The sequence below is a fragment of the Tachysurus vachellii genome, chromosome 4 (assembly GCF_030014155.1).
Source record: "Tachysurus vachellii isolate PV-2020 chromosome 4, HZAU_Pvac_v1, whole genome shotgun sequence".
In the NCBI taxonomy this organism is placed as follows: Eukaryota; Metazoa; Chordata; class Actinopteri; order Siluriformes; family Bagridae; genus Tachysurus; species Tachysurus vachellii.
In genome coordinates this window covers 25087800-25112109 of record NC_083463.1, presented here as the reverse complement: position 1 = coordinate 25112109, position 24310 = coordinate 25087800, and the positions used below count along the sequence as shown (strand labels likewise).

The 24310-nt window shown below is 40.8% G+C and overlaps 1 protein-coding gene across 5 annotated transcripts in view; it reads right to left on the bottom strand.

Moving 5' to 3' along the window:
- Positions 1 to 24310, bottom strand: part of stk11ip (serine/threonine kinase 11 interacting protein) — a 51051-nt gene that overhangs the window by 9343 nt on the left and 17398 nt on the right. For 4 of the 5 annotated variants that reach the window (XM_060868515.1, XM_060868514.1, XM_060868511.1 and 1 more), the window contains 10 exons: positions 23710 to 23782; positions 20460 to 20885; positions 19682 to 19884; positions 15912 to 16022; positions 15189 to 15390; positions 11843 to 11988; positions 11361 to 11613; positions 10809 to 10894; positions 2432 to 2529; positions 1911 to 2089 (listed from right to left, as the gene is read on the bottom strand). In XM_060868515.1, the coding sequence (XP_060724498.1) occupies positions 1911 to 2089; positions 2432 to 2529; positions 10809 to 10894; positions 11361 to 11613; positions 11843 to 11988; positions 15189 to 15390; positions 15912 to 16022; positions 19682 to 19884; positions 20460 to 20885; positions 23710 to 23782 (1777 nt within the window). The remainder of the gene's footprint in view (positions 1 to 1910; positions 2090 to 2431; positions 2530 to 10808; positions 10895 to 11360; positions 11614 to 11842; positions 11989 to 15188; positions 15391 to 15911; positions 16023 to 19681; positions 19885 to 20459; positions 20886 to 23709; positions 23783 to 24310) is intronic. The other variant, XM_060868512.1, reaches the window with a different exon arrangement.

The window sequence follows — 24310 nt, the reverse complement described above, 5'->3', positions numbered from 1 at the left end:
TATTTTTAAATTTATATTTATGTTTTTTATATATAATGTGCATCCCCATAAAAAATCCATACGCTTTTCACTCAAAGCCTAACACTGAAGACCAATTACAAGTGCTATTGCAAAAAAGCTGACATTTCCACATAAACAGTGACCAACCATTTACACTAAATTTCATTTGATAGAACTTTGTCACTCAATTGTGAGCGATGTGGTTGCATACTGCTGTTCTTCTCTTCTCATCTTGCACAAAATCCCGGTACCCGAACTTAACTAATTTTGGTGTGGCGCCTTCCATGTTTCGTCACGACTGTTAAGGTTTATTAGTTAGTGCGCGCTCTCCCTCTGCTTCCCTGCTGCGTCACATGGTTAGATTACGCTCTTGCGTGTGTTTAAAAACAGATTTAAAAACAAACAAAAAAACAAGTTATTTCAAGTCATATAACTCAAGTCAAGTCTCAAGTCATGAATGTCAAGTCAAAGTCAAGTCGAGTCTTTTTTTAATATTTGTCAAGCAAGTCTCAAGTCTCAAATGTGCGACTTAAGTCTGACTCAAGTCATACGACTCGAGTCCCCCATCTCTGTTTACAATATTGAAAACCAAACGCCCTATACGAGGGAAAACCTCCACAGGGGAACCCGAGTGGTTAATATGGCACACGAAATCCTCTAAATCTGGCATAATATCCGGTTGAAAGCAGTCATAAACAACACAGCAAGGAATAGAGAACAGAGGGATCAGTAACAGTAGGAGAGATAGTCCTGATAGTGGCCACCTTATCCACAAAAAACAACAAGCAGAATGTGGGGCATTAGTGCCAATGATCTGGATGAGCTTACTGAGACTGTAACTTCATATATCAGTTTCTGTGAGGTCATATGCATCCCTACCAGAAGTCATCTAACATTCAACAATGATAAGCCATGGTTTACAGCAACCTTTAATGGTTCACACAACCTTTAACACTTCCAGTAACCCTCATCTCCCCCTCTCCTGCTCTCCGTATCAGTGATGATGATGCACAACAGGTCTTCAGAAAGCAGAAAAGAATAAAGGCACCAGGCCCAGACGGTGTGACACCAGCCTGTCTGAAAACCTGTGCTGACCAGCTGGCCCCCCTTTTCACACAGATCTTCAACAGATCACTGGAGCTATTTGAAGTCCCTGTCTGTTTCAAACACTCAACCATCATCCCAATCCCAAAAATAACCAAAATAACAGGATTTAACGACTACAGACCTGTGGCGCTGACGTCTGTCATCACGAAGTCATTCGAAAAACTGGTTCTGGATTATCTAAAAGACTTCACTGGACCCTTTTATCTAAATCGCCCACCCTCCAAAAACTGTATATATCCAGAATGAGGAAAAGGGCTCAGAAAATCACTCTGGATCCCTCACATTCAAAACATCCGCTTTTTGAACCTTTACCATCTGGCTGGCACTACAGAGCCCCAAATACCAGCACAACCAGGCACAAAAACAGATTCTTCCCCCAGGCAATCTACCTCACAAACAGGTAAATGTTCCCCCATTATGCAATAACATTGTGAACTAATCTTACAATTATTTATCATCACATCTATCCTAGTACATTCCTGCATATCATTTTATTGTATTCTATACCATTCTATCATCTATAGCACTGTACATACAATATATTTTTAAAATTTCTTGTCTATTTGTATTTACACGTGTATTTTTTTAATTTCTTATCTCAAATTGAAAATATGGACACACAAAAAGTTATATATTTAATGATATAAGACAGGTGTGAAAAATTATTTAAAAAAAATAAAACAAAAAGGACAAGAGCATATAAGGATTTGATTCCCTTTTATGCATCAGGATCATATGCGAGTTCTCCATTTTTCAAGAATGTGCATGGAGATGGATATGTATATGAGAAGGAGGGCACTTGCCTGCCAGTTGGTTGTAGAAGTGTTTGCACCGAGCACTGTCGCGAACCAAAAGTGTGTATGCAGCAGCGCTTACATCAAACTCCATGTGGATGCTTTGTGAACCAAGACCCACATCCAGGTAGCTGAGTTCGCATATTCTATGGCTGTCCCTCTTCTGCAGCCATTCTGAGGGATGACCTCTTCAGATAAAGAGGAAAACAAAGTAAACATAAAACAATACATAATAACGAACTGTTTCATTTTAAATGTTAGACCATGGCTAACTATTTCAGAGGCAAACAAAGAATGCATTACCAATAACTAAATACCATAAAAATAACATTAATAATGCCTTAAAATAGCTATGAACATTTAGCCTATACATTTAATAAATCAGCATTAATTATGGCAAATAATTTTTTCATATCAAGAAAAAAAATTTACTGAAGCAAAAAGTTTGGCGAATTAGTATTTGAGGTTAATGACCATGTTCTCCATGGAAAATCAAATATAATATTTTTCTATGTGACCAAGTAGCTTACTCTGACTGAGAAGTCATTTCAAGGATGTAGATGCTTTGATTGGACACAACCACGAGAGATGGAAATTCTACTGGATCTCCGAATTTCACAACAGACATCTGAAATAAAGGGAACCATGGAAACTGTACATCTACATACATACATACATACATACATACATACATACATACATACAGTACATACATAAAGGGGTTGGACAACAAAAATTAAGCATGAGTATATAGCGAATATAGCATGAGGTTTTAACATTCTGTGCTTAAGAATACAGCTGCTTAGCTCACTGCAGAATTAAATGTGCACCTCAACTCTACTGTTCGTCAGGAGCGCCACACTGCAAATAATCAAGGTCAGGTTGCTATAGCCAAACCATGCTTACTTGTGCCAATGCCAATCTTTGGTTTCAATGGTTCCGACAATGGAAACCTTGGGCTGTGTATACACATGTACAGTTCTCTGTTGAGTCCAACTCACCTGTTCTGTGGAGTGAAGTATGAGTGTGGATCAGTAATGGTCTGGGCTGAAATATGCCATTCCCTAGGACCACTACTTGTGCTAGATGGGGACAACACTGTCAAAGACTTCCAAACCATTGCATACAATGGTTCAAACATTGTACTCTGAAGTAGTGTCTTGTATCAGGATGATGATACAATACACACAGCATGACTGACGACAGTAGTTTGATGAACATGAAAATAAAATTCAATATCTCCCATGGCCCTCATAGTTACCAGATCTGAATATTATTCAGTCACTTTAGAAGGTCAGGGAATCAAAGGAGGTTTTGCACCGTACTAATGAATTATTGTGGTCTAAACCAGGTGTTTCAGTCTTCTTGAATTACACACTGCAAACAGTATATACGTAAACTGTGCCAACATTATTCAGGTGTGAAGTAGTAGAAAGTAAGAATTCTTTCCTAAATATATACTTTTATTGTTTCCATTAATTTTCAAAATCCAAAGTGAGCTAACAAAAAAATGTGAAACAAATCTATACTTGGTGTGACTACCATTTGTCTTCAAACCAATTCTTGCACTTGCTAAACATAAGGTATTTTGTAGGATCAGGGTATGGTTTGTGATTAACCAATTATACCAAGCAGGTGCTAATGATCATCAGTTTGATATGTAGGAAGAAACACAGTCATTAACTGAAACAGAAAAACCTATGTTGGAGGCTTAATACTGGGTGAAGTACATCCAAACTCTGCTACTAGGGTGAGGTTGGCGAAGACGTTTCATGTAAAAGGTTATACACCATGGCAAGACTGGGCACAGAAACAAGGTAGTTATACTGCATTAGTGAGGTCTTTCCTAGGCAAATATTTCAAAGCAGACTCAGGTTTCAAGATGTGTTCGTTCAAGTGATTTTAACCCTCTGGAGTCTGAGGGTATTTTTAGGGCCTGGAGAAGTTTTGTCATACCATGACATTTGTGCCTTTTTCAGTTACTTATAAAGACATTAATGGCTAAAGTCTAATATCACTGTAATCAACACAAACTGGACTACAATAATATGTGAGTAGCATGTATGTACATGATTGTGTTTTTGAGAAAACAATGTTTATGCCTGGTTAGTGAAAAATGAAATATTTTACATCACTTGAATAAGGCCATAAAATACATACAGAACATTGGTTCACAAGACTTTTGAGAACTGGATCTTGTAGCCTAGAGTTTTTGCTTCAAAATGTGAAAATCATCTTGTTTACTTGCTCACAGAAAACAATACATTGATTTAAATTTTCTAAGACACTTTTTGTTTGTAAAGGGCATATGCGAGTGGGCGTCAACTATCATGAATATTAATGTGATTCACACCTGAGAAGACAAAGGCCCGCATAATGAGCTGCATAATGAGCCTTTCAGGCAGGTATGTGACTGAGAGAGGAGTTACAAGAAAGAATGTGAGGACAAAATAAATGTGTATTTTTTGTTTGTAGTTTATATAGAATATTTAACTATCACACAAAATCACATAAAATCAAATTTAGAAGTTAGTAATAACACAGAAGACACAATCAGGAAGCCCACTAACCTACTCTGTCACATAGTACCCAGAATTGAACAGTTATACATCTTTGTGCCACTCTAGGAAACAGTTCCTTTTCAGCTAAACACGCAAGTGAACATCACATGCCTGGCATTTCCAAGTAGTGTCCTGCCTCTTACCATGCTTTGCTTTGCAAAGCACACAGGTCCAGATTTCATGTTCTGAGTCATTCCTGTGTCTCTGGGGCGTGTACGTGGTTACCTGATTCTCCTCAGTTCATTTGCATATGAACAGCGCGCTCAGACGGAGGCGGGAACACTATCTATAATGAGGCGAAACAGGAGAAACCGGAACACTCCTTACTTTCATACGGATTACATAAAAATAAATTATTTGTTTTTGCCTTGAATTTGTTTATTTAAAAGTAGACATTTCAAGCTTTCTATGCATATATTTATCTTGTCTTTGAGGCAAGTATTCGATGAGATTCGGGTTGTTTTATTTATGTGTGTGAAGAGTGGTGACCGAGACCGAGATGGCAGAGAACGCACTCTGTATATTTTCTTTATTCTACAAAAGCACAGTGTTTTGTTGTTATTATGTGTGTATACAAATAAAAGTAGACCCTTTACAGATTTGATTAATGTATTGTTCTTGTCTGTACGATCGAAACTGAAAGTGTAATTTAAGTTCATTTCGGCCTTAACAGGAGATTATGCCACAAAATGCGTATACGAGTTCATCGACTCCAGAGGGTTAAAGATGAACAAAGAAACGGGCAATGCTAAGGACCATAGACATTGTGATCGGCCAAGGAAACTTAATGCAGCAGATCAAAGACACATCATGCTTGCTTCCCTTTGATATCAGAAGATGTCCAACTGTGCAATCAGCAAAGAACTAGCGGAAACCATTGGGACCCAGGTACACCTAACTACTGTTCAGAGAAGTCTGGCCATAAATGGTCTTCATTGCAGAACTGCGGCAAACTACACATCCAACTACAAGTACCTCTGACAAACTACACATAAAAATCCTAGGAACTGTTGTACAGAAAATAGGCAGCAGATAGTTTGGACTGATGAATCAAAATTTAAAAAATATTTGTATGTAGCCGGATGCCATTTGTTCATTGATGGGCTGAAGAGCAGTACAATAAAACTGACTGCAGGCAACAGTGAAACATGGTGAAGGTTCCTTGCAAGATTGTGGCTGCATATCTGCAAACTGAGTTGAAGTTTTTATTAATGCTAAGAAATACAAGCAGATACTTTTTCATCATGTGATACCACCAGGGAGGAGTCTGATTGGACCAAAATGTATTCTGCAGTAGGACAATAACCACAAAAGAAAAAAGATCTTCAAGATGGGGTCTCCATTGTTTGAGAAATGCTTCAGAAAACTGTGTTGGGCCGCCAAACAAAACAAAAACAAAACTAACGTGTAGCCAATGAGCAGAAAGGGGCATGTCTTGTCAATATGGGCGGAGAGAGTGTTCAGTGCGCATGTGTGACATTAGCAGAAAGTGGTTTTAACATTGACTATAAAAAGGATAAATACAAAGAAAGAAAGTGAAGAAAGGCCTACGATAAGGCAAGAAGTAGGACCCGGGTTAATATAGGATCAGCTTTCCAGCGCTGGAGAGAACTGAAGGAGTGGGAAGGCCTGCGATGGGACGCCGAGGGACTTAAGTAAAGTTGGCAGCATATTCACAGATTCCAGTTTAATATTTTCATATTTAAAAAATCATAAAAATGATACAAAAACACAATTCCCCCAAATAAGTGTTGTAGTATAACTATCAGGACATCAGTGATGTGTGAGCTGACAGTACAGTGTATTACAGTGGTTATTGACTGTTTTTTTGTATTCGCTTTTCGGGTTTTGCACTTCGCAGACGGTTCCTTGGAATCTGTCTCTCAGTCGTCCGCACATAGAGACTTGTGTATTTTGTCCACCGCGGAGAAAAGCTGATTTTGGGGAAAATTGGGTTGTAGCTGCCTCTCTACATTACTACGATAGAAAGGTGTTGTTTGTGTAGTAACAGCGTTTAGCTCAGGAGCTATTGACTCGGGAAACTCGAATATGTGAATATGCGGCCAACTTTACTTAAGTCGCTGAGGTTGCTTTTTTCCTTCTCGATAGGTGAGTAACGTTGGTTTTGCTTTGTTTCACAGACCTAATATATCCAATATATTATCCAATATAATTTCATGCAATACTATAAAGAAACAAAGTGAAATTAATGCAGCAAAAAGAGAGAAACTAAATAAAAGACAACAAAGACAGAGAGCAAGGAAAAAGGAAGCTGTGGAAAATAAACTAAAAGAAATGGGGAAATTGTTATATGACATAAAAGAAATTGAACATATCTGATTAAAACTGTAAAGAAAAAGATCTAGAAGGAACCTGATTCAACCCAAAGAGGAACAGACACTGTACCTAGACAGTTGGATCAAGACCCATCATCTTGCTGAAAGAAGATTATAGAATTGTTATAAGTTTTCTTTTCCATTTTATAGAATGATAAGTTTCCTTTACCTTTATATGAATTTTCTTTTTATTTTATAGAATGACAAGTTTCATTTACCCTTATATGAATTTATGTAACCATTGTGTGATTAAGAAATTATATAATTTTCATTAGTATGTTTAGATATTAAGACAGAGAGTAACAGTGAAAGCTTAAAAGGAAATCACAAGGTTATGTGTCAGCAGCTTTGTGCCAGCAGAATAAGAACACACAGTCAGCCGTGCAGCCTAGGAGACTTCTCAGGATGTTTTGCAGAAGCATGAGATCATGAGAAGACCTGACAGGATGCTGACAGAAGCAGAATGACCGTTATGAGATCATACTAATAAATGGTATAAATAAGGTTTCAGAACCAGTTATCGGTGTGCATTCACCTTGAGGCAAGCTCATAGTGTTATACTTTGTTATTGCTGATAGAGGATGCATCAGGAGAACAAATGCAGGCTTACACTTGGAGAGTGTTTCTTGGTTAGTTTTATCTTTGCATTTTACTTATTTCTACTTACGCTAGAATCGTTTGACTATTTGAAGGAGATTTTGTTTGTACCCCTCCTCGAACCGCCACCTTATTGTGGTGGAGGGGTTTGCGTGCCTGAATGATCCTAGGAGCTATGTTGTCTGGGGCTTTCTGCCCCTGGTAGGGTCTCCCAAGGCAAACAGGTCCTGGGTGACGGGCCAGACAAAGAGCGGTTCAAATACCCCTTATGAGAAATTTAATAGCAAGGTCCGTGACGTCGCCCGGTATAGAGCAACCAGGGCCCCACCCTGGAGCCAGACCCGGGGTTGGGGCTCGCATGCGAGCGCCCGGTGGCCGGGTCTTAACCCCCGGGACCCTAGGGGCCCACCACCTGCAGGAGGAACCGTAAGGGGCTGGTGCATTGTGGATTGGGAGGCAGTCGAAGGCGGGGGCCTCGGCGACCCAATCCCCGGACACGGAATCTGGCTCTAGGGACGTGGAATGTTACCTCGCTGGGGGGAGGAGCCTGAGCTGGTGTGGGAGGTTGAGAGATACCGACTAGAAATAGTTGGGCTTGTCTCCACGCACAGCTTGGGCTCCGGAACCCAACTCCTTGAGAGAGGCTGGACTCTCTACTACTCTGGCGAGCTGGTGTGGGCTTGCTCATAGCCCCCCAGCTCAGCAACCATGTGTTGGAGTTCACCCCGGTGAATGAGAGGGTCGTTCCCTGCGCCTTCGGTTCGGGGATAGGTCTCTCACTGTACCCGACCTTCTTGGCATCTCTGGAAGGGGTGCTGGAAAGTGCTACAACCGGGGACTCCATCGTTCTACTGGGGGACTTCAACGCTCACGTGGGCAGCGACAGTGACACCTGGAGGGGCGTGATTGGGAGGAACGGCCCCCCGACCTGAACCCGAGTCGTGTTCTGTTATTGGACTTCTGTGCTAGTCACAGTTTGTCCATAAGGAACACCATGTTCAAGCATAAGGGTGTCCATCAGTACACATGGTACCAGGACACCCTAGGTCGGAGGTCGATGATCGACTTTGTGGTTGTTTCATCTGACCTCCGGCCGTATGTCTTGGACACTCGGGTCCAAGACCCGAGAGGGGTGGAGCTGTCAACTGATCACCACCTGGTGGTGAGTTGGATCCACTGGTGGGGGAGGAAGTTGGACAGACTTGGCAGACCCAAACGTACTGTGAGGGTCTGCTGGGAACGTTTGACAGAGTCTCCAGTCAGAGAAATCTTCAACTCCCACCTCCGGCAGAGCTTCAACCAGATCCCGAGGGAGGTTGGAGACATTGAGTCCGAGTGGACCATGTTCTCCACCTCCATTGTCGACGCAGCCGCTCGGAGCTGTGGCCGTAAGGTCTCTGGTGCCTGTCGTGGTGGCAATCCCCGAACCCGGTGGTGGACCCCGGAAGTAAGGGATGCCGTCAAGCTGAAGAAGGAGTCCTATCGAGCCTGGTTGGCTCGAGGGACTCCGGAGGCAGCTGATAGGTAAGTAAGTAAGTAAGTAAAGTTTATTTATATAGCACATTTATCACAGCAGAGCTGACCAAAGTGCTGAACAAAGTAACGAGTGGTTATTTGAGTTACTGTTGCCTTTCTATCAGCTCGAACCAGTCTGGCCATTCTCCTCTGACCTCTGGCATCAACAAGGCATTTGCAACAAGACAGAACTGCCGCTCGCTGGATATTTCTCTTTTTCGGACCATTCTCTGTAAACCCTAGAGATGGTTGTGCGTGAAAATCCCAGTAGATCAGCAGTTTCTTAAATACTCAGACCAGCCCGTCTGGCACCAACAACCATGCCACGTTCAAAGTCACTTAAATCACCTTTCTTCCCCATTCTGACACTCAGTTTGAACTGCAGCAGATCGTCTTGACCATGTCTACATGCCTAAATGCATTGAGGAGCTACCATGTGATTGGCTGATTACAAATTGGCGGTAACGATCAGTTGGACAGGTGTACCTAATAAAGTGGCCGGTGAGTGTGTGTGTGTGTAAATATATATATATATATATATATATATATATATATATATATATATATATATATATATATATATATATATACATACATACAACCCCATCAAACACGGAGACAAGTCTGCCTACAGACAGGAGATTAAAGAGCTGGCTGTCTGGTACAGTCACAACAACTTGGAGCCCAATACGCTCAAAACAGTGGAGATGATTGTGGACTTCAGGCTGCAGTGAAGGCATTAAATTTCCTGGGCTCCACCATCTCCCAGGACCTGAAGTGGGATACTCACATTGACACCACTGTTAAAATGGCCCAACAAAGGATGTACGTCCTTAGCCAGTTGAGGAAGTTTAACCTGCCAGAGGAGCTGCTGAGACAGTTCTACTGTAAGACTGTTCTGTGCACTTCAATAACTCAGAAACAATCAAAAGACAACAGAAAATGGTTCGGACTGCTAAAAAGATTATTGGTGCTTCCCTATTAACCCTTCAAGAACTGTATATATATATATATATATATATATATATATATATATATATATATATATATATATATATATATATATATATGTATATATATATATACATATATGTATATGTGTATATATATATATATACATATATATATATATATATACACATATACATATACATATATATATGTATTCAGAGTGAAGAAAAGGGCTCAGAAAATCACTCTGGATCCCTCACATCCATGTCATCCACTTTTTGAACTTTTACCATATGGCTGGCGATACAGAGCCACAAATACCAGCACAACCAGGCACAAATACAGTTTCTTCCCCCAGGCAATCTACCTCATGGACATGTTCCTCATGAACATGTCCATAAATGTTAATGTTAATGTTAAATGTTCCCACCATTATGCAATAACAATGTGCAATAACTTTACATTTAACTGTTACATCTCCATCCTAGTACACCCCTGCATTTCTTTCTATTCTATTCCATGCTACCATCTATAGCACAACTGTACATGCAATGTATTTATTTTTCAATTTATTTTCAAATTTTTTACATACTGTATGTATATTTATATTCTCATCTAGTTTCTCTGTGTTATGGTAAGTATGTATTTATTCCTTGTATGTAATTAAGCTCATTCTGATTTTGATTATATACACACGCGCATATATATATATATATATATATATATATATATATATATATATATATATATATATATATATATATATATATACACACACATTCCATGCCATTTTTAACTTGCAACAATGATATACAGTATATATATATATTCTGTTACAACATTCTTAATACAACATTCCTTTCTTTTAGACTTATACTAATAGTCTAATTGTCAATAGAAACAACATTAAAAAGGTGGAAAATGCATATGTAAAAAACAAAGCTCACTTTCAGGAAACAATTAATCTCTTCCTCTCCTTCGAAAACTTCCACATCCAGGAAGAGCTGCAATCGGTGATCGACAGTGTCAAAATCTTCAAACAGCAGAAACACAGAGATCTGCTATTATACATTAAAGTAAAAGCTTTTATACATTAAAGAATATAGACTTCTCCTTACACAGTGAACACTGTACCAAATATAACAGATTGTTTTGGTGTGCTGTTGCAAAATGCACTGTTGCAAAATGCATTGTTCACAGAGTACACAATGAGGTACAGTAATTTAAAATATCTGTGACATTTTCCACATTCCCCATACAATAACTGGACCTTGTTACCAACCAACTGCCTGTAAAAGTTAAATAAACATATTTCCATTATTTAATAGCTGTAAATGAAGCCTAGCTGCTTTCTTAATGCAAAATAATTTTGTTGGTAAAGCAAAGACACCCTTAAATGGCTTTTTTATTTCTGGCCTCTTGGTTGCCACAGTATTCTACCTTTTTTTAAATTATGATTAGTTTTAACTACCCCATATATCTATTTGCTCTACACATACCATAACCATATTTGTGTGGGTCTTGAGGAGACTGGAGGTTCAGAGAACCACTACAGCTTTGAGAAAGCCCATCTTCTGACCATCTTGGGTCACTGAGCACTTGGAAGCTATGGTTGGGACAGTCCTCAATGTTACTGGATACACTTTTAAATAAGCCACACTGGGCAGTGAGGAAGGTCCCTGTGGTTCCATTGGGAAGTGTAGAGGCTTCAGAAGACATTCTTACATAGATGGGGCTGTGAAGAGATTCGCCCTTTATCAAAGACAGAAAGTGGAGGATAAATGAGGTTATGATTCACATAAGTTTTATACCTATACTACTAACAAATAAAAAGAGATGGCCTGGATTAAAGAAACATCATTAAAGGAGCATAACTGCAGAATGAGAAATAATGTATGCTACAAATAGCACAAACAGCGAATGAAATAATGATAAAAGGAATCAATGCATTTATAAAACGTGTTAGACTAGAAAGATATACCTTCTGAGCACCAATATAATCAAATCTGAAGCCCGTGTCACCATTCTGATTAAAGCCAAAGGGGACTGCTGTACTAGCAGGAGAGGTTTGGCCATCTAGCTGGATCACATGATCACTGTTGCATTCTTGACAAAACACAGCATCACCTGAAAATACCATAGCATGCAATTTGTCAAAAAAAAATATTTTTATCTCAAAAAACCTCTTGACAATGGTTGCTTTCTTGTTAATGATTTAATTCCACAGTAAATGCCACAGTGAATAATCAGACAATGAAAGAAAAGTATGCTTTAACTCTCTTCATTTGAATATATTGTCTTCTGGTAAAGTAGGTTCCTGACTTTTGTATACTATCTGCTTAACTCACTTTGTTCTAGAGCAGTGTGATTGGAATTTTGTTATATTCTATACCATTGTTGAACTTATAGTGTTGGTCTTTGCTTAGTTGTTCTCTCAGCTGATTAATCGGGAATAGTTTCAGTCTCCTTTAAGGTGTGAATTGTGGGCAGGGCTTACTCATTTAAATTGAAGGTTTGTAAGTATCTCTCTAACACATTGTAACATAAGTGTCTAGTACTGTTTGATATATTCTACGATACCTTAAATCTCACTCTTGGTTGACTGCAGATATGTGCCTCAAACCCATCTCTGTACTCAATTCCTACTGTCACAGACGATCTCGTCCACAGAGCAGGTGTCAAAATCCCAGTAACATCCTCATCGACCCTCGTCTGTTGTGTAAGTCTCAAACAGTGGTGGTAGGTGGTCCATCTTGCAAGACCTTCTGCCCTTCATTACCACTATCATCAATAGACTTTCAATAGAGCAAGGGTTATTCCCATCCTAAAAAAACCTGCTCTGGATCCATCAGACATCAGTAACTACAGACCTGTATCACTTCTCTCGTTTCTTTAAAAAGAAAAATCTAACGCACTGTCTATTATCAACTGCCTGTCTATCTCTCACAGAACAACCTCCAAGATTCCAACCAGTCTGGCTTAAAAGCAGCTCATTCCACAGAGACAGCCCTTTTGGATGTCTCTGAGAAAATACATGTTGCTAGATCAGCCAAACTGTCATCCATCCTTATCCTCCTTGACCTTTCGGCAGCATTTGATACAGTCATCCACAAGACTCGGTCCTCTTGGTCCTCGTACTTGGTCCTCTTTTCTCCCTGTATACTCACTCTCTTGGTGAAGTTATTTCCTCACATGGGTTCTCTTACCACTGCTATGCTGATGATACACAACTTATATTCTCTTTCCCACCCTCAAATACCACAGCTTCTGATCGGCTCTCAGCATGTCTGGCAGAGATATCATCATGGATGACTGCTCATCAGTTAAAGCTCATTCCTAGCAAAACTGAACTGCTGTTCATCCCAGGTGATCCAACCCCAAGTCATGACCTTGCTATATCCCTGCATAACGATCTGATCTGCCCTTCAGCCACAGCTCGCAACCTTGGGGTAACCATTGACAATCAACTGTTCTTTTCCTCTCATATTGCTAATGTGACTCGCTCATGTCGCGTTCTTCTCTACAACATTAGAAGGATTCGGCCATTTTTGTCCACACAGGCTGCTCAGGTACTTGTTCAGTCTCTTGTCATTTCAAAACTGGATTACTGCAACGCACTGCTGGCAGGTCTACCTATGAACGCAATTCGTCCTCTGCAAATGATCCAAAATGCAGCTGCACGGCTGTTTTCAACCTGACTAAATTCTCACATACCACCCCGCTGCTGCGATCCCTACACTGGCTTCCGGTAGCTGCACGCATCAGATTCAAAACACTGATGCTAATTTTCTATACTAACACAATTAGGAGTTTTTTTATTTTTAACAAGAGGCAAATCAATCAATTTGCTAAAAAGAGAAAAAAAAATGATTTATCATGATTTTTAAAAACATGATTTAATTGAACCTCACAAAACAGCAAATTTAGACACCCCTGGTGGTCACGGTGAGTAGCCAATCCTGGTATGAGATAAACTTCAAGTCATGCTTGAAATGACTAACATGACTGTACAGTTGCACAGAGACTGGTCCAGCCCAGTGGTCCTGGTATATCAGTCCTGTATATCAGTAGCAAGCTCTCAGTGAGGGAGACTAAAAACAGCACCATTGACAAGAAGTGCCTAATCATCAAGCGGGGTCATCACCCTCAGGTACATCCTGTTGGATGGGATTTCACCCTTCTGGGATGTGATGGTTCAGTGGTTAAGGCCTGGGTTTACTGATCAGAAGGTTCGGGGTTCAAGCCCACAAGCTGCTGAGACATCAACGTTGGGTCCTTGAGCAAGGCCCTCACCTGCTCCAGGGGCACCGCACTATGGCTGACCCTGCGTTCTGACCCCAGGCTCATAATAACCTGGGATATGCAAAAACTTAAAAGCATTTTACTGCATGTTATAATGTGTATGTGACATTTGAATTTGTTAAATCCACACCTCAATCTAGTGGCTCCACTGCATGAAGGATGTCAGTGTGTGGCTCACTCATTAGTACCTAGCTCTACATCCCATAAACTACCAGGTGACCCACAGGCTGGGTGAATAGATGTCTGTAGCAGATGAGGGGTAAGAGTAACATTAAGGCTGGATGGCTCCTCGGGCAGTGGGGGTTTGAGGAAGCGAAAGAATGGGCGAGCACCGGTTTGTGATTGGAAGGCAGAGCGGGTGTATACAAACAAGGTTTATGCAACTGTTGTCAATCACTCTAATGATGTGCTCTCTTTCATGAGTGAATGCAGAAGGGAATTTAAAAGAGAAGAGCAAAGTGAGCTGAGCTTGGATCGCATAACATGCTCCAAGCTGTGTGTGTGTGTGCACAAGAATGTTTGAATGTTTATTATGACACTGAAAAGCAAAAGAATACATAAAGCTCTCTTTGTTGAGTTCAACCTCATCTGCCTCCTATGTCATTTCCCTTCTTTATCCAACTCAAGAACTCTACACAAGGAAAGAACTGTCCACTCCCTACACACCACGGCATTAGAATGAGCAAGTGTGCAGTAGAGTGAATAAAGGCAAACATTCATATGTTGCCATTTCAAAATTAATGATCCGATTAATCTAATATTCACTGAGACCAAATTTATGGCATTTCACCATATCTTTTTATTTTCTCATTTAACTGAGCATTTGAGGGTTAAAGGCTTTGCTCAGGGGCACAGTGGTGAATGTTGGGCGGACCTGGAATTCAAACACACAACCTTCTGATCAGTGGTCCAATGCTTTAACCACCAAGCTGCCACCTTGGCCCATTACATGACATCCACTTTTGTTGCTCAAAATGACCTGACTTTGTGAACACCTCATAAACTCTATTTGCTTTCCTTCTTACCAACAGCGTGCTCCTTCATGGTCTTGTCTTGATATTCATGATAGACATCAGGTTCAGACAGGGTCTGCAGCAGCTTTTTAGACTGTGGCTGGGAAAATTCAGCTTGGCACTTCAGACACTGTAGCTGAACAATTGCTGTTTTTTCCTTTTCTCCCTGATGCTCATTCTCCACTGCTATTCTAGAAAGCAACTCCAACAGAACCTGAAAAGAGCAATCCATTAATAACAGTAGCAAATTTTTCTGCCTATACTAATGATCTACTGTCAATGAGTAAATTGGGCAATTTACGTTGCAGAGTTTTATTTAAATATAAGCCACAGCTTTTGAACAAAGAGAAATCATATGTGCTTTTGGAATACCCCATTCTCTACTAAATAGAAGATTATACACAGCTGACAGATCATGTTCAGTTATACTTACTCCCATTGTTTCAAAGTTTGTGACAATATTAGGTTACAGGTAATTTTACAGGTAATTTGGGATGGCTTAAAGTCAGTTAGGAAAAGTTTAAAACAATTAGTGAACTGCACACAGGCAATTTAATCTGGCCCGCAGTTCTATATAACCATCATCACTGTACATTAATTACACCTGTACAAACACTGTATTAATATGGAAAATTCCTGGTTTTCAGAACCAAGAGCATAGGGGTTTGTCAAAGGCTTATTTTCTTTATTGAAAATTCAAATAAAAAAAGTCAAATAAAAATGAAATAAATAAACCTGCAAGGCTTCCTGAGGATCATCATCGAGCAAAAGGTACCGGCGTCTTTGTTTTTCGTGACTAATGTAGCTAAAGCGCAGTTCTAGAGCTGGGAGACACCTCTCCTTGCCCTAAGAGAAACAATATTAGAGAAAGAGGGGGGAGGTGTGTTACAGATGTAATGAAAAGATTTTAACCTGGATATGATACCATATTGTTGGTACTGAAATAATACTGAAGTTAGATCTTGGGATAATTAAATCTCACAATGTTACAATAAAAAACAGTTTGATATTATTAAGGAACAATTTGTACTTTGTACTTAATGCACCTAGTAGGGACAACTTTGGTGAACATATCTGCGGGATGGGGCAAGTGACTGGTCCTTAAGAACAAAGACCATTTCCACCTAAACAAAACACTAAGACTGAAACATTGCATGCTCCACAAAACAGATGCTCATGACCAAACACAATGTTTTTGTCAGATGCTCATGACAAAAACAACCTGAAAGCTGAGATTCTATGGATTTAATGATCTAAGGACTAGCACTCTGCAACAAAAACTTACTGAAAACAAAGCAAAAAAATATTAAATAAAACACTTTTTATACAACCATAACACTGACTTTGCACTAACCTTTGCTGTTCCACCATCATAAATGATATTCCAGTACAAAGCTACACTCATTGCCTGTAACCCCATGTCTGTATAAAACAATTTTTCTTGGTGGCTTACAAAACAAAGAAAGAAATTGACTAGAACATACACAAAACTTGGTGCCTTACTAAAGCACTATTCACGTTATGTAATTGACTATAGAAATGAAAGTACTCTTACATGAAACTGATATTACAGTAGCCAGTCTTAACAATTTACATGATTTGGCTCTTCTTGTTGATTTCATTTTTTATATTTCTTCGCAAGGTACCAAACACATTTACATCCATTATTGGTGTGCAGAAAGCAGAAACTTGAATACCGGTGCGCTAGGGTTAATACGGTAGTTCACGTTGACCAAAACAGACAAGAAAACGTGTTTTGGAAAAAACATTTTCGGCAATCACAGACATTCGCATTCGGACGGGAATAGATTTCTCATAGGAGCGCCGATTTTGCTGAAAAACAGTAGGTAATTTGCGCTGGAATTTTTACACAGGTCGTGTGAGAAAAAGACAGACATGGCAGATTCGGACGGGATTAAAATCACAAAGTAAGTCTGTGAAACTGAAATTTCTCTAACGACCCCCTGTAAAACTAGTCCCATCCGAATGGGGCTATAGACATGTTAATCATCCAAATTGGCCAATGGGTTCCTGAAAAATTGCTGTGCATAAACAAGCAGGGATTTAAATCCTTGGCCATTTAGGCCAAAATGTAAATATTTTTTACAAGAGTAAAAAGCACACTTAAGTAAAAGTTATCTACAGAATTTGATTGTGTTTTCCAGCGTTAAATGGTGTTTGGGCAATAGCATGCAGCAGCCACTCCAAATACATTATGGTGCTATTTAAATGTTTAGCACTACTTTTCAAAGTACATTGACACCAGAATCAGTGGCGTTTATGTTTACGACCGCCAGACAATGTTAAAGCACATTAATCATGCAACTACAAACCTGCATCATGATGTTCTTGAAAGACTTTGTGACCTCAGCTTGTAGGATGTAGTGCTCCAGGAAGCGGAAGGAAGGTAAGTGTGCTAGGCTAAAAACAAACCCTAGTTGGCCAGCTGTCCCCTCCATTCTTCTTTCTAACGTTTGCTCTCTGGATAATAAACTGGACTACATGCGACTTGAGTGGACAACACGGCGAGAGTTTAGAGATGCTGTGTCTTTGTTTTCATACACGTGGCTCGGCAACAGAGTTCCGGATGCCACCATTCAGCTAGAAGGGTTCACCTCTTTTCATGCCGACAGAAATGCAGCTCTGTGCAGTAAGGCTCGCAGTAGTGGGGTGTGTGTTTACATCAACACGGAATGGTGCAAGAACTCTGAGCTTGTTTCTAGTTACTGTTCATCGCCATTGGAGTTTGTGACTGTTAGATGCGGGCCATTCGATATGATATGCAGGCACTTTGTGTAAACAAAATCCAGCACGTTTACCCCTCTCATAGCAAACATCCCACAGCCACTTTCAGGACAGTGGAGACACCCTCAGGGCTGCATGCTCAGCCAACTGCTGTTCACCTTGCTGACGCACGACTGTGTAGCAATGCACAGATCGAAACATAAGTTCACCGATGACACGACTTTTTTATCAGCAAGAACAATGAGACAGCATACAGAGAGGTGCAACAGCTGTTGATAAAACTAAAGAGATGGTTGTTAAATTCAGGAGAGCACAGAGTAGCCACTCTACACTGAACATCAATGGATTATCAAATGGTAAAGAGATCGTCAAGAGTATCAAATTTCTTAAGTGTTCATCTAGCGGAGAACTTCACCTGGTCACTTAACACCAGCTCCATCACCAAGAAAGCCCAGCAGTGTCTCTACTTCTTACCAAGGCTGAGGAAAGCCCATCTCCCTCCCACCATCCTGACTATGTTTTACAGAGGGACCCTTAAGAGCATCCTGAGCAGCTGCATCTGTGTCTGGTTTAAGAACTGCACCATCTCAGATTGCAAGACCCTGCAGCGGATAGTGAGGACAGCTAAGAAGATCATTGGAATCTTTCTTTCCTCCATCATGGACATTTAAACCACACGCTACATCTGCAAAGCCAACAGCATTGTGGATGACCCCACACACCCCTCACACACACTCTTTGCACTCCTGCCGTCTGGAAAAAGACGACCAGACAGTTTCTTCCCACAAGCCATCAGACTCCTCAATAAACTGAACTGAACTTTACAGAGCACAACACACAAACACACACTCACTTAACTGTATGGACTGCATTGACCTACACAAAATGCACACTCTTTCAGTATACATCCATGTACACAGCACCACCATATCAAACTGTTTTCATGCTGTTTTACCCACTGTTTTTGCTCTTCGCACATGCTGTCTGCTCTTTGCTCATGCTGACTTTCACATTTCAGTCGATTGCTGTTTTGCACAATACATTACAATTCCATTATTTCTGCACATGCAATATAGAACAAACAGTATGTAGACTGGTCGGCGCTGCTTTTGTGTCTTGTCTTCTGTGTAATGTCTTGTATTGTTTTTTTGCACTGTCTTTTGTCTTGCACCGTCTTTTTGTCTTGTCTTGCACTGTTTGCACCAGGTTGCACAGATATACTTTATGTTGCTAGGACTGACTTACTTAAGTCCTTAGCTCTGTCTTTGTTCTATGTAGAACCATGGTCCTGGAGAAACATTGTCTCATTTCACTGTGTACTGCCACAGCTATATATGGTTGAAATAACAATAAAAGCTTCTTGACTTGACGATCTAAGTATGCAAAGTATTGGAACAGATAGACTGCAAGTAAGCAATATACATAATAGTTCCTATTTATCTGCATGTCAGTTGATCCTCATTAAACTGTTACCTTCTTACAGTGTAACAGCAGGTTCTTTAATTATTTATTTTAAGGGGATGGAAGATAAAGTCCTTTGTTGTACTGGTAGTGCCTGAACAATGTGCTCACTTAAGTACTGAAGCTAGAGCAGTTAAATAAAATAATTCATTTTCATAAAATTATAATTATTCATTCAGTGAAGTTATTCAAATTCATTATCCAATTTCAACTCCAATTTACTGTGGCAGAGAGTCTTGATAGATAATTAATAGTATTGTTGAAATTAATTAAACTGTAGAAGATAAAACATATCTGACCTCCTTGGTCCAGGTGACTTGAGAGGTGGTGACCTGCCGCAAACTGTCAAGCTCAAATCGGTTCCTGACACAGCCCTGGTGCATGTCCACCTCCAAAATATAATCCTGATAAACTCGCAGAAACATTGGCTCTGAGACCTTCCTCTTGTTAAAATCTTCAATCTCAGAAAGCACCCTGACCAGCATAGGCCTACACACGTCCACTGTGGAATACGATATAGGAGTAAATATATTAATATTTGAATAAAAACTTTTTCACCTAAAATGATATTTAATATTTTGTTGAAAACTAAAGAGAGAAATGTTTCTCTTTATACATGCATTTCAACCACAATTAAAGTTAAAGCATTTTGAATTGTGGTTACCTTCAAAAATAAAAAGAAATAACATGACTTTTAGATTGTTTGTGATTTATAGTGGAATTCAAATGAAATATTTAAATGTAAATATCTGATATTACAAAGTAAATTGCTTAGGCTTATAGCTGTTTCACTATGTAATTTATCTAGATCCTACCTATTATCAACTATCTACCTTGAGGGCTACCAATCATTGTAGAGGTACAACAAGATCAGGATGAAGGTTATAAAGCCTATATAAATCACAATTCATGTTTTTTATACACTCATCATCAAAAGAGTAAAGGTATACGAAAAGCACTATGACTATGCCTGGACCAAGATTAGTAAGTAATGCCTTAGATGGAAAGAAAAAAATGCCATTAAAACTTTAACAGATCCAGTAACACATTATTAAAAAAATCAATTGCCACTCAGACCTCCAAGGTCCTCTTCTTCTTCTCCAAATGTTGGATTAGAGTAGGCCTTATCTGGAGGCTGTTGGTCTTGAGGACTTTTCTCTAGGGTAGACTCCATACCTACAAAGCTGTGGTCTGTTGACTGTAGGGTAGATTCAGTCTCAGGTTGGAATTCCATGATCCCTTCTTCTCTTTTAAGCTCAGAGGATAGCAGTGGGACAGGGAGAGAGTCTAATTTGGGAATGGTGGAATCATTTCTGGTTAATGGAGGTGAAGGAGTGCAAAGATTTTCAGCAATTGGTTGTGCTACAAGTCCCTCCACCTTGGGGCCAGACAGAAGGGCTGACGAGCCATGTATATGATGCTGATAGCGAAGCCAGTCCTTGCCCATCTGCTCCCGAAAGCTGTCCAACTTTTCAATGTCCTTCTGGTGGCACAGAATGATGTCTTTGTAGAACGGAAAACACAAAAAGGAATAATAAGTCATTAAGTAAATCATTGTTTTCAAAAAAATAATTAAAATACCATTATTATATTATTAGGATTACCATGACAAAAACATATACCACCATGTGTGCAAACAGGTTTGTTATACAGCTAAGCATTTATGCTCTTTGAAACGTAGACTGACACTGCCTGTGCTGCCATTATTGTCCTAGTGTTTCTGTTGTATTATCTGGTATGGTAGAGAATGCTATAGGTCACAGTGATGGAAAAACTATAACACACATTTTCTACAAAAACACAAATGTTTCGAGCACCTGAGCCCATTGAAAGACCTGCTTTTACCTTATAGCTTATACCTTTTTAAAACTATAAAATATTAAATATGTTAATATAAATATAAATATGTGGGCAAAAAAATGTAGGGATGTGGTAGCCTAGAGGTTAAGGTGTTCGGCTACCAATCGGAAGGTTGTGAGTTCGATACCTACGTCCACCAAGCTGCCACTGCTGGGCCCCTGTGCAAGGCCCTTAACCCTCAATTGCACCCTCAATTGCTCAGTTGTATAAAAACGTGATAAAATGTAAGTCGCTCTGCTTAAGGGCGTCTGCTAAATGCTGTAAATGGTTATTAAAAAAAAAACAAAAAAAAAACACTTATGTGGCAAATTATGATATTTAATATTTTAACTTAATTATTTTCATACTCCTCTCCTTGAACTGCCACCTTATTGTGGTGGAGCGGTTTGCGTGCCTGAATGATCCTAGGAGCTATGTTGTCTGGGGCTCTTTGCCCCTGGTAGGGGGCAAAGAGACCTCCCAAGGCAAACAGGTCCTGGGGGACGGGCCAAACAAAGAGCAGTTCAAATCCCCCCTCATGAGGAAGTTAATATCAAGGTCTGTGACGCCGCGCGGTATGGCACAACCGGGGCCCCACCCTGGAGACAGGCCCGGGGTTGGGGCTCGCATGCGAGCGCCTGGTGGCTGGGTCTTACCCCACGGGGCCCGGCCGGGCTCAGTCCAAAGGAACGACGTGGTGTCGATCTCCGGTGAGCCCACCACCTGCAGGAGGAACCGTAAGGGGCCGGACACGGAATCTGGCTCTAGGGACATGGAATGTGACTTCGCTGGGGGGGGAAGGAGCCTGAGCTGGTGCGGGAGGTTGAGAGATACCGACTAGAGATAGTTGGGCTCGCCTCCAGGCACAGCTTGAACCCAACTCCTCAAGAGAGGCTGGACTCTTTACTACTATGGAGTTGCCCACGGTGAGAGGCGCTGGTGTGGGCTTGCTCATAGCCCCCCAGCTCAGCTGCCATGTGTTGGAGTTTACCCCGGTGAATGAGAGGGTAGTTTCCCTGCGCCTTCGGGTCGGGGATAGGTCTCTCACTATTATTTGCGCTTACGGGCCAAATGGCAGTGTAGACTACCTGATCATCTTGGCATCTCTGGGAGGGGTGCTGGAAAGTGCTCCAACCGGGGACTCCATCGTTCTACTGGGGAACTTCAACGCTAATGTGGGCAGCGACAGTGATACCTGGAGGGGCGTGATTGGGAGGAAGGGCCCCCCGACCTGAACCCAGGTGTTCTGTTATTGGACTTCTGTGCTAGTCACAGTTTGTCCATAAGGAACACCATGTTCAATCATAAGGGTGTCCATCAGTGCACATGGCACCAGGACACCCTAGGTCGGAGGTCGATGATCGACTTTGTGGTTGTTTCCTCTGACCTCCGGCCGTATGTCTTGGACACCCAGGTAAAGAGACGGGCGGAGCTGTCAACTGATCACCACCTGGTTGTGATTTGGATCCGATGGCGGGGGGGGAAGTTGGACAGACTTGGCAGACCCAAAGGTACTGTGAGGGTCTGCTGGAAACGTTTGGTAGAGCCTCCGGTCAAAGAGATCTTCAACTCCCACCTCCGGCAGAGCTTCAACCAGATCCCGAGGCGCAGTCGGGGGCCGGAGGGAGTCTGGTTTGGGGACCACAGGATTTCGTCTCTGCTTTTTGCAGACAACGTTGTCCTGTTGGCTTCATCAAATCAGGACCTTCAATGTGCACTGGGACGGTTTGCAGCCGAGTGTGAAGCGGCGGGGATCAGAATCAGCACCTCCAAGTCCGAGGCCATGGTTCTCAGCCGGAAAAGGGTGGCTTGTCCCCTTCAGGTTGGTGGAGAGCTTCTGCCTCATGTGGAGGAGTTCAAGGGGTCTTGTTTACAAGTGAGGGAAGGATGGAGCGGAAGATCGACAGGTGGATCGGTTTATCCTATGCAGTGATGCGGTTGATATACCGGTCTGTTGTGGTGAAGAAAGAGCTGAGCTGTAAGGCGAAGCTCTCTATTTACCAGTCGATCTACGTTCCTACCCTCACCTATGGTCATGAGCTTTGGGTCATGACCGAAAGGACAAGATCCAGGATACAGGCGGCCGAAATGAGTTTCCTCCGTAGGGTGGAAGTGGTAGAAGATGGATGGATGGATGGATGGATGGATATTTTCATACTCTCTAATATCAAGTATTAATATCTCAGTATATTTCAACTGGAAAAAATGCAATTTCTTAAAAATCAAGACATTAACAATATTTTACTTTTTATTTAAATTTACTTGAAGGTTTCTTTTATGGATTTGGTTTTACCCTAAAAAAAAATTCTGAAGATAATGTGTTGAACTGATGGTGCTTAAATGTTTTTGTTGAACTGATGGTACTCAAATGTTTTTGATTAACAATGTAGCCCTTGTTGCCCGGAATCCCTTTTATGCATGAGGGGCCTGAATGCCCTTAGAGCTGGTATTAACTGTCACAAAAACACAGCACATCATTTGAACTCACCTTGCAAAGATAATGAACTGGGCTCTGTATCACTGGGTTCTGAGATGCTAGCTGTCCTCACCTTCACCTTCTGCTACAAAACATCCACCAAAAAAAAATAGTTGCAAAACAAGAAACTTACATGAACACAAATATTAGATACACGTAACATTAATTACCTTGTTACAATGCCACCTGTCAATGGGAGAGATATACTCTGCAGCAAGTGAACTGTTAGCTCTTAAAGTTGATGTGTTGGAAGAATTTAAGGACTTGAACAATGGCCAAACTGTGTTGTGTAAATAACTGGGTTAGAGCTTGTGGGGTGTTCCCAGTATGCATTGTTTAGTACCTACCAAAGTGGTTCAAGGAAGGAACTCTGGTGAACCATTGACAGATTCCTGGGCTTGCCTATCTAGTCTGAGCCCACAGAGGAGCTACTGATGCATACATTTCTGAAAAATCTGGCACTAATAAAATGGTGTCAGGAAACACAGTCCACTGCAGCTTGTTGTATAATGCAGTGTGGCAGGGTGATTAGAGTACACTTCCATTAGAGAATACCGTTGCCACAAAATAGTGCATACTGGTACCATATTTTCAGGTAAGCAATGAACATGTA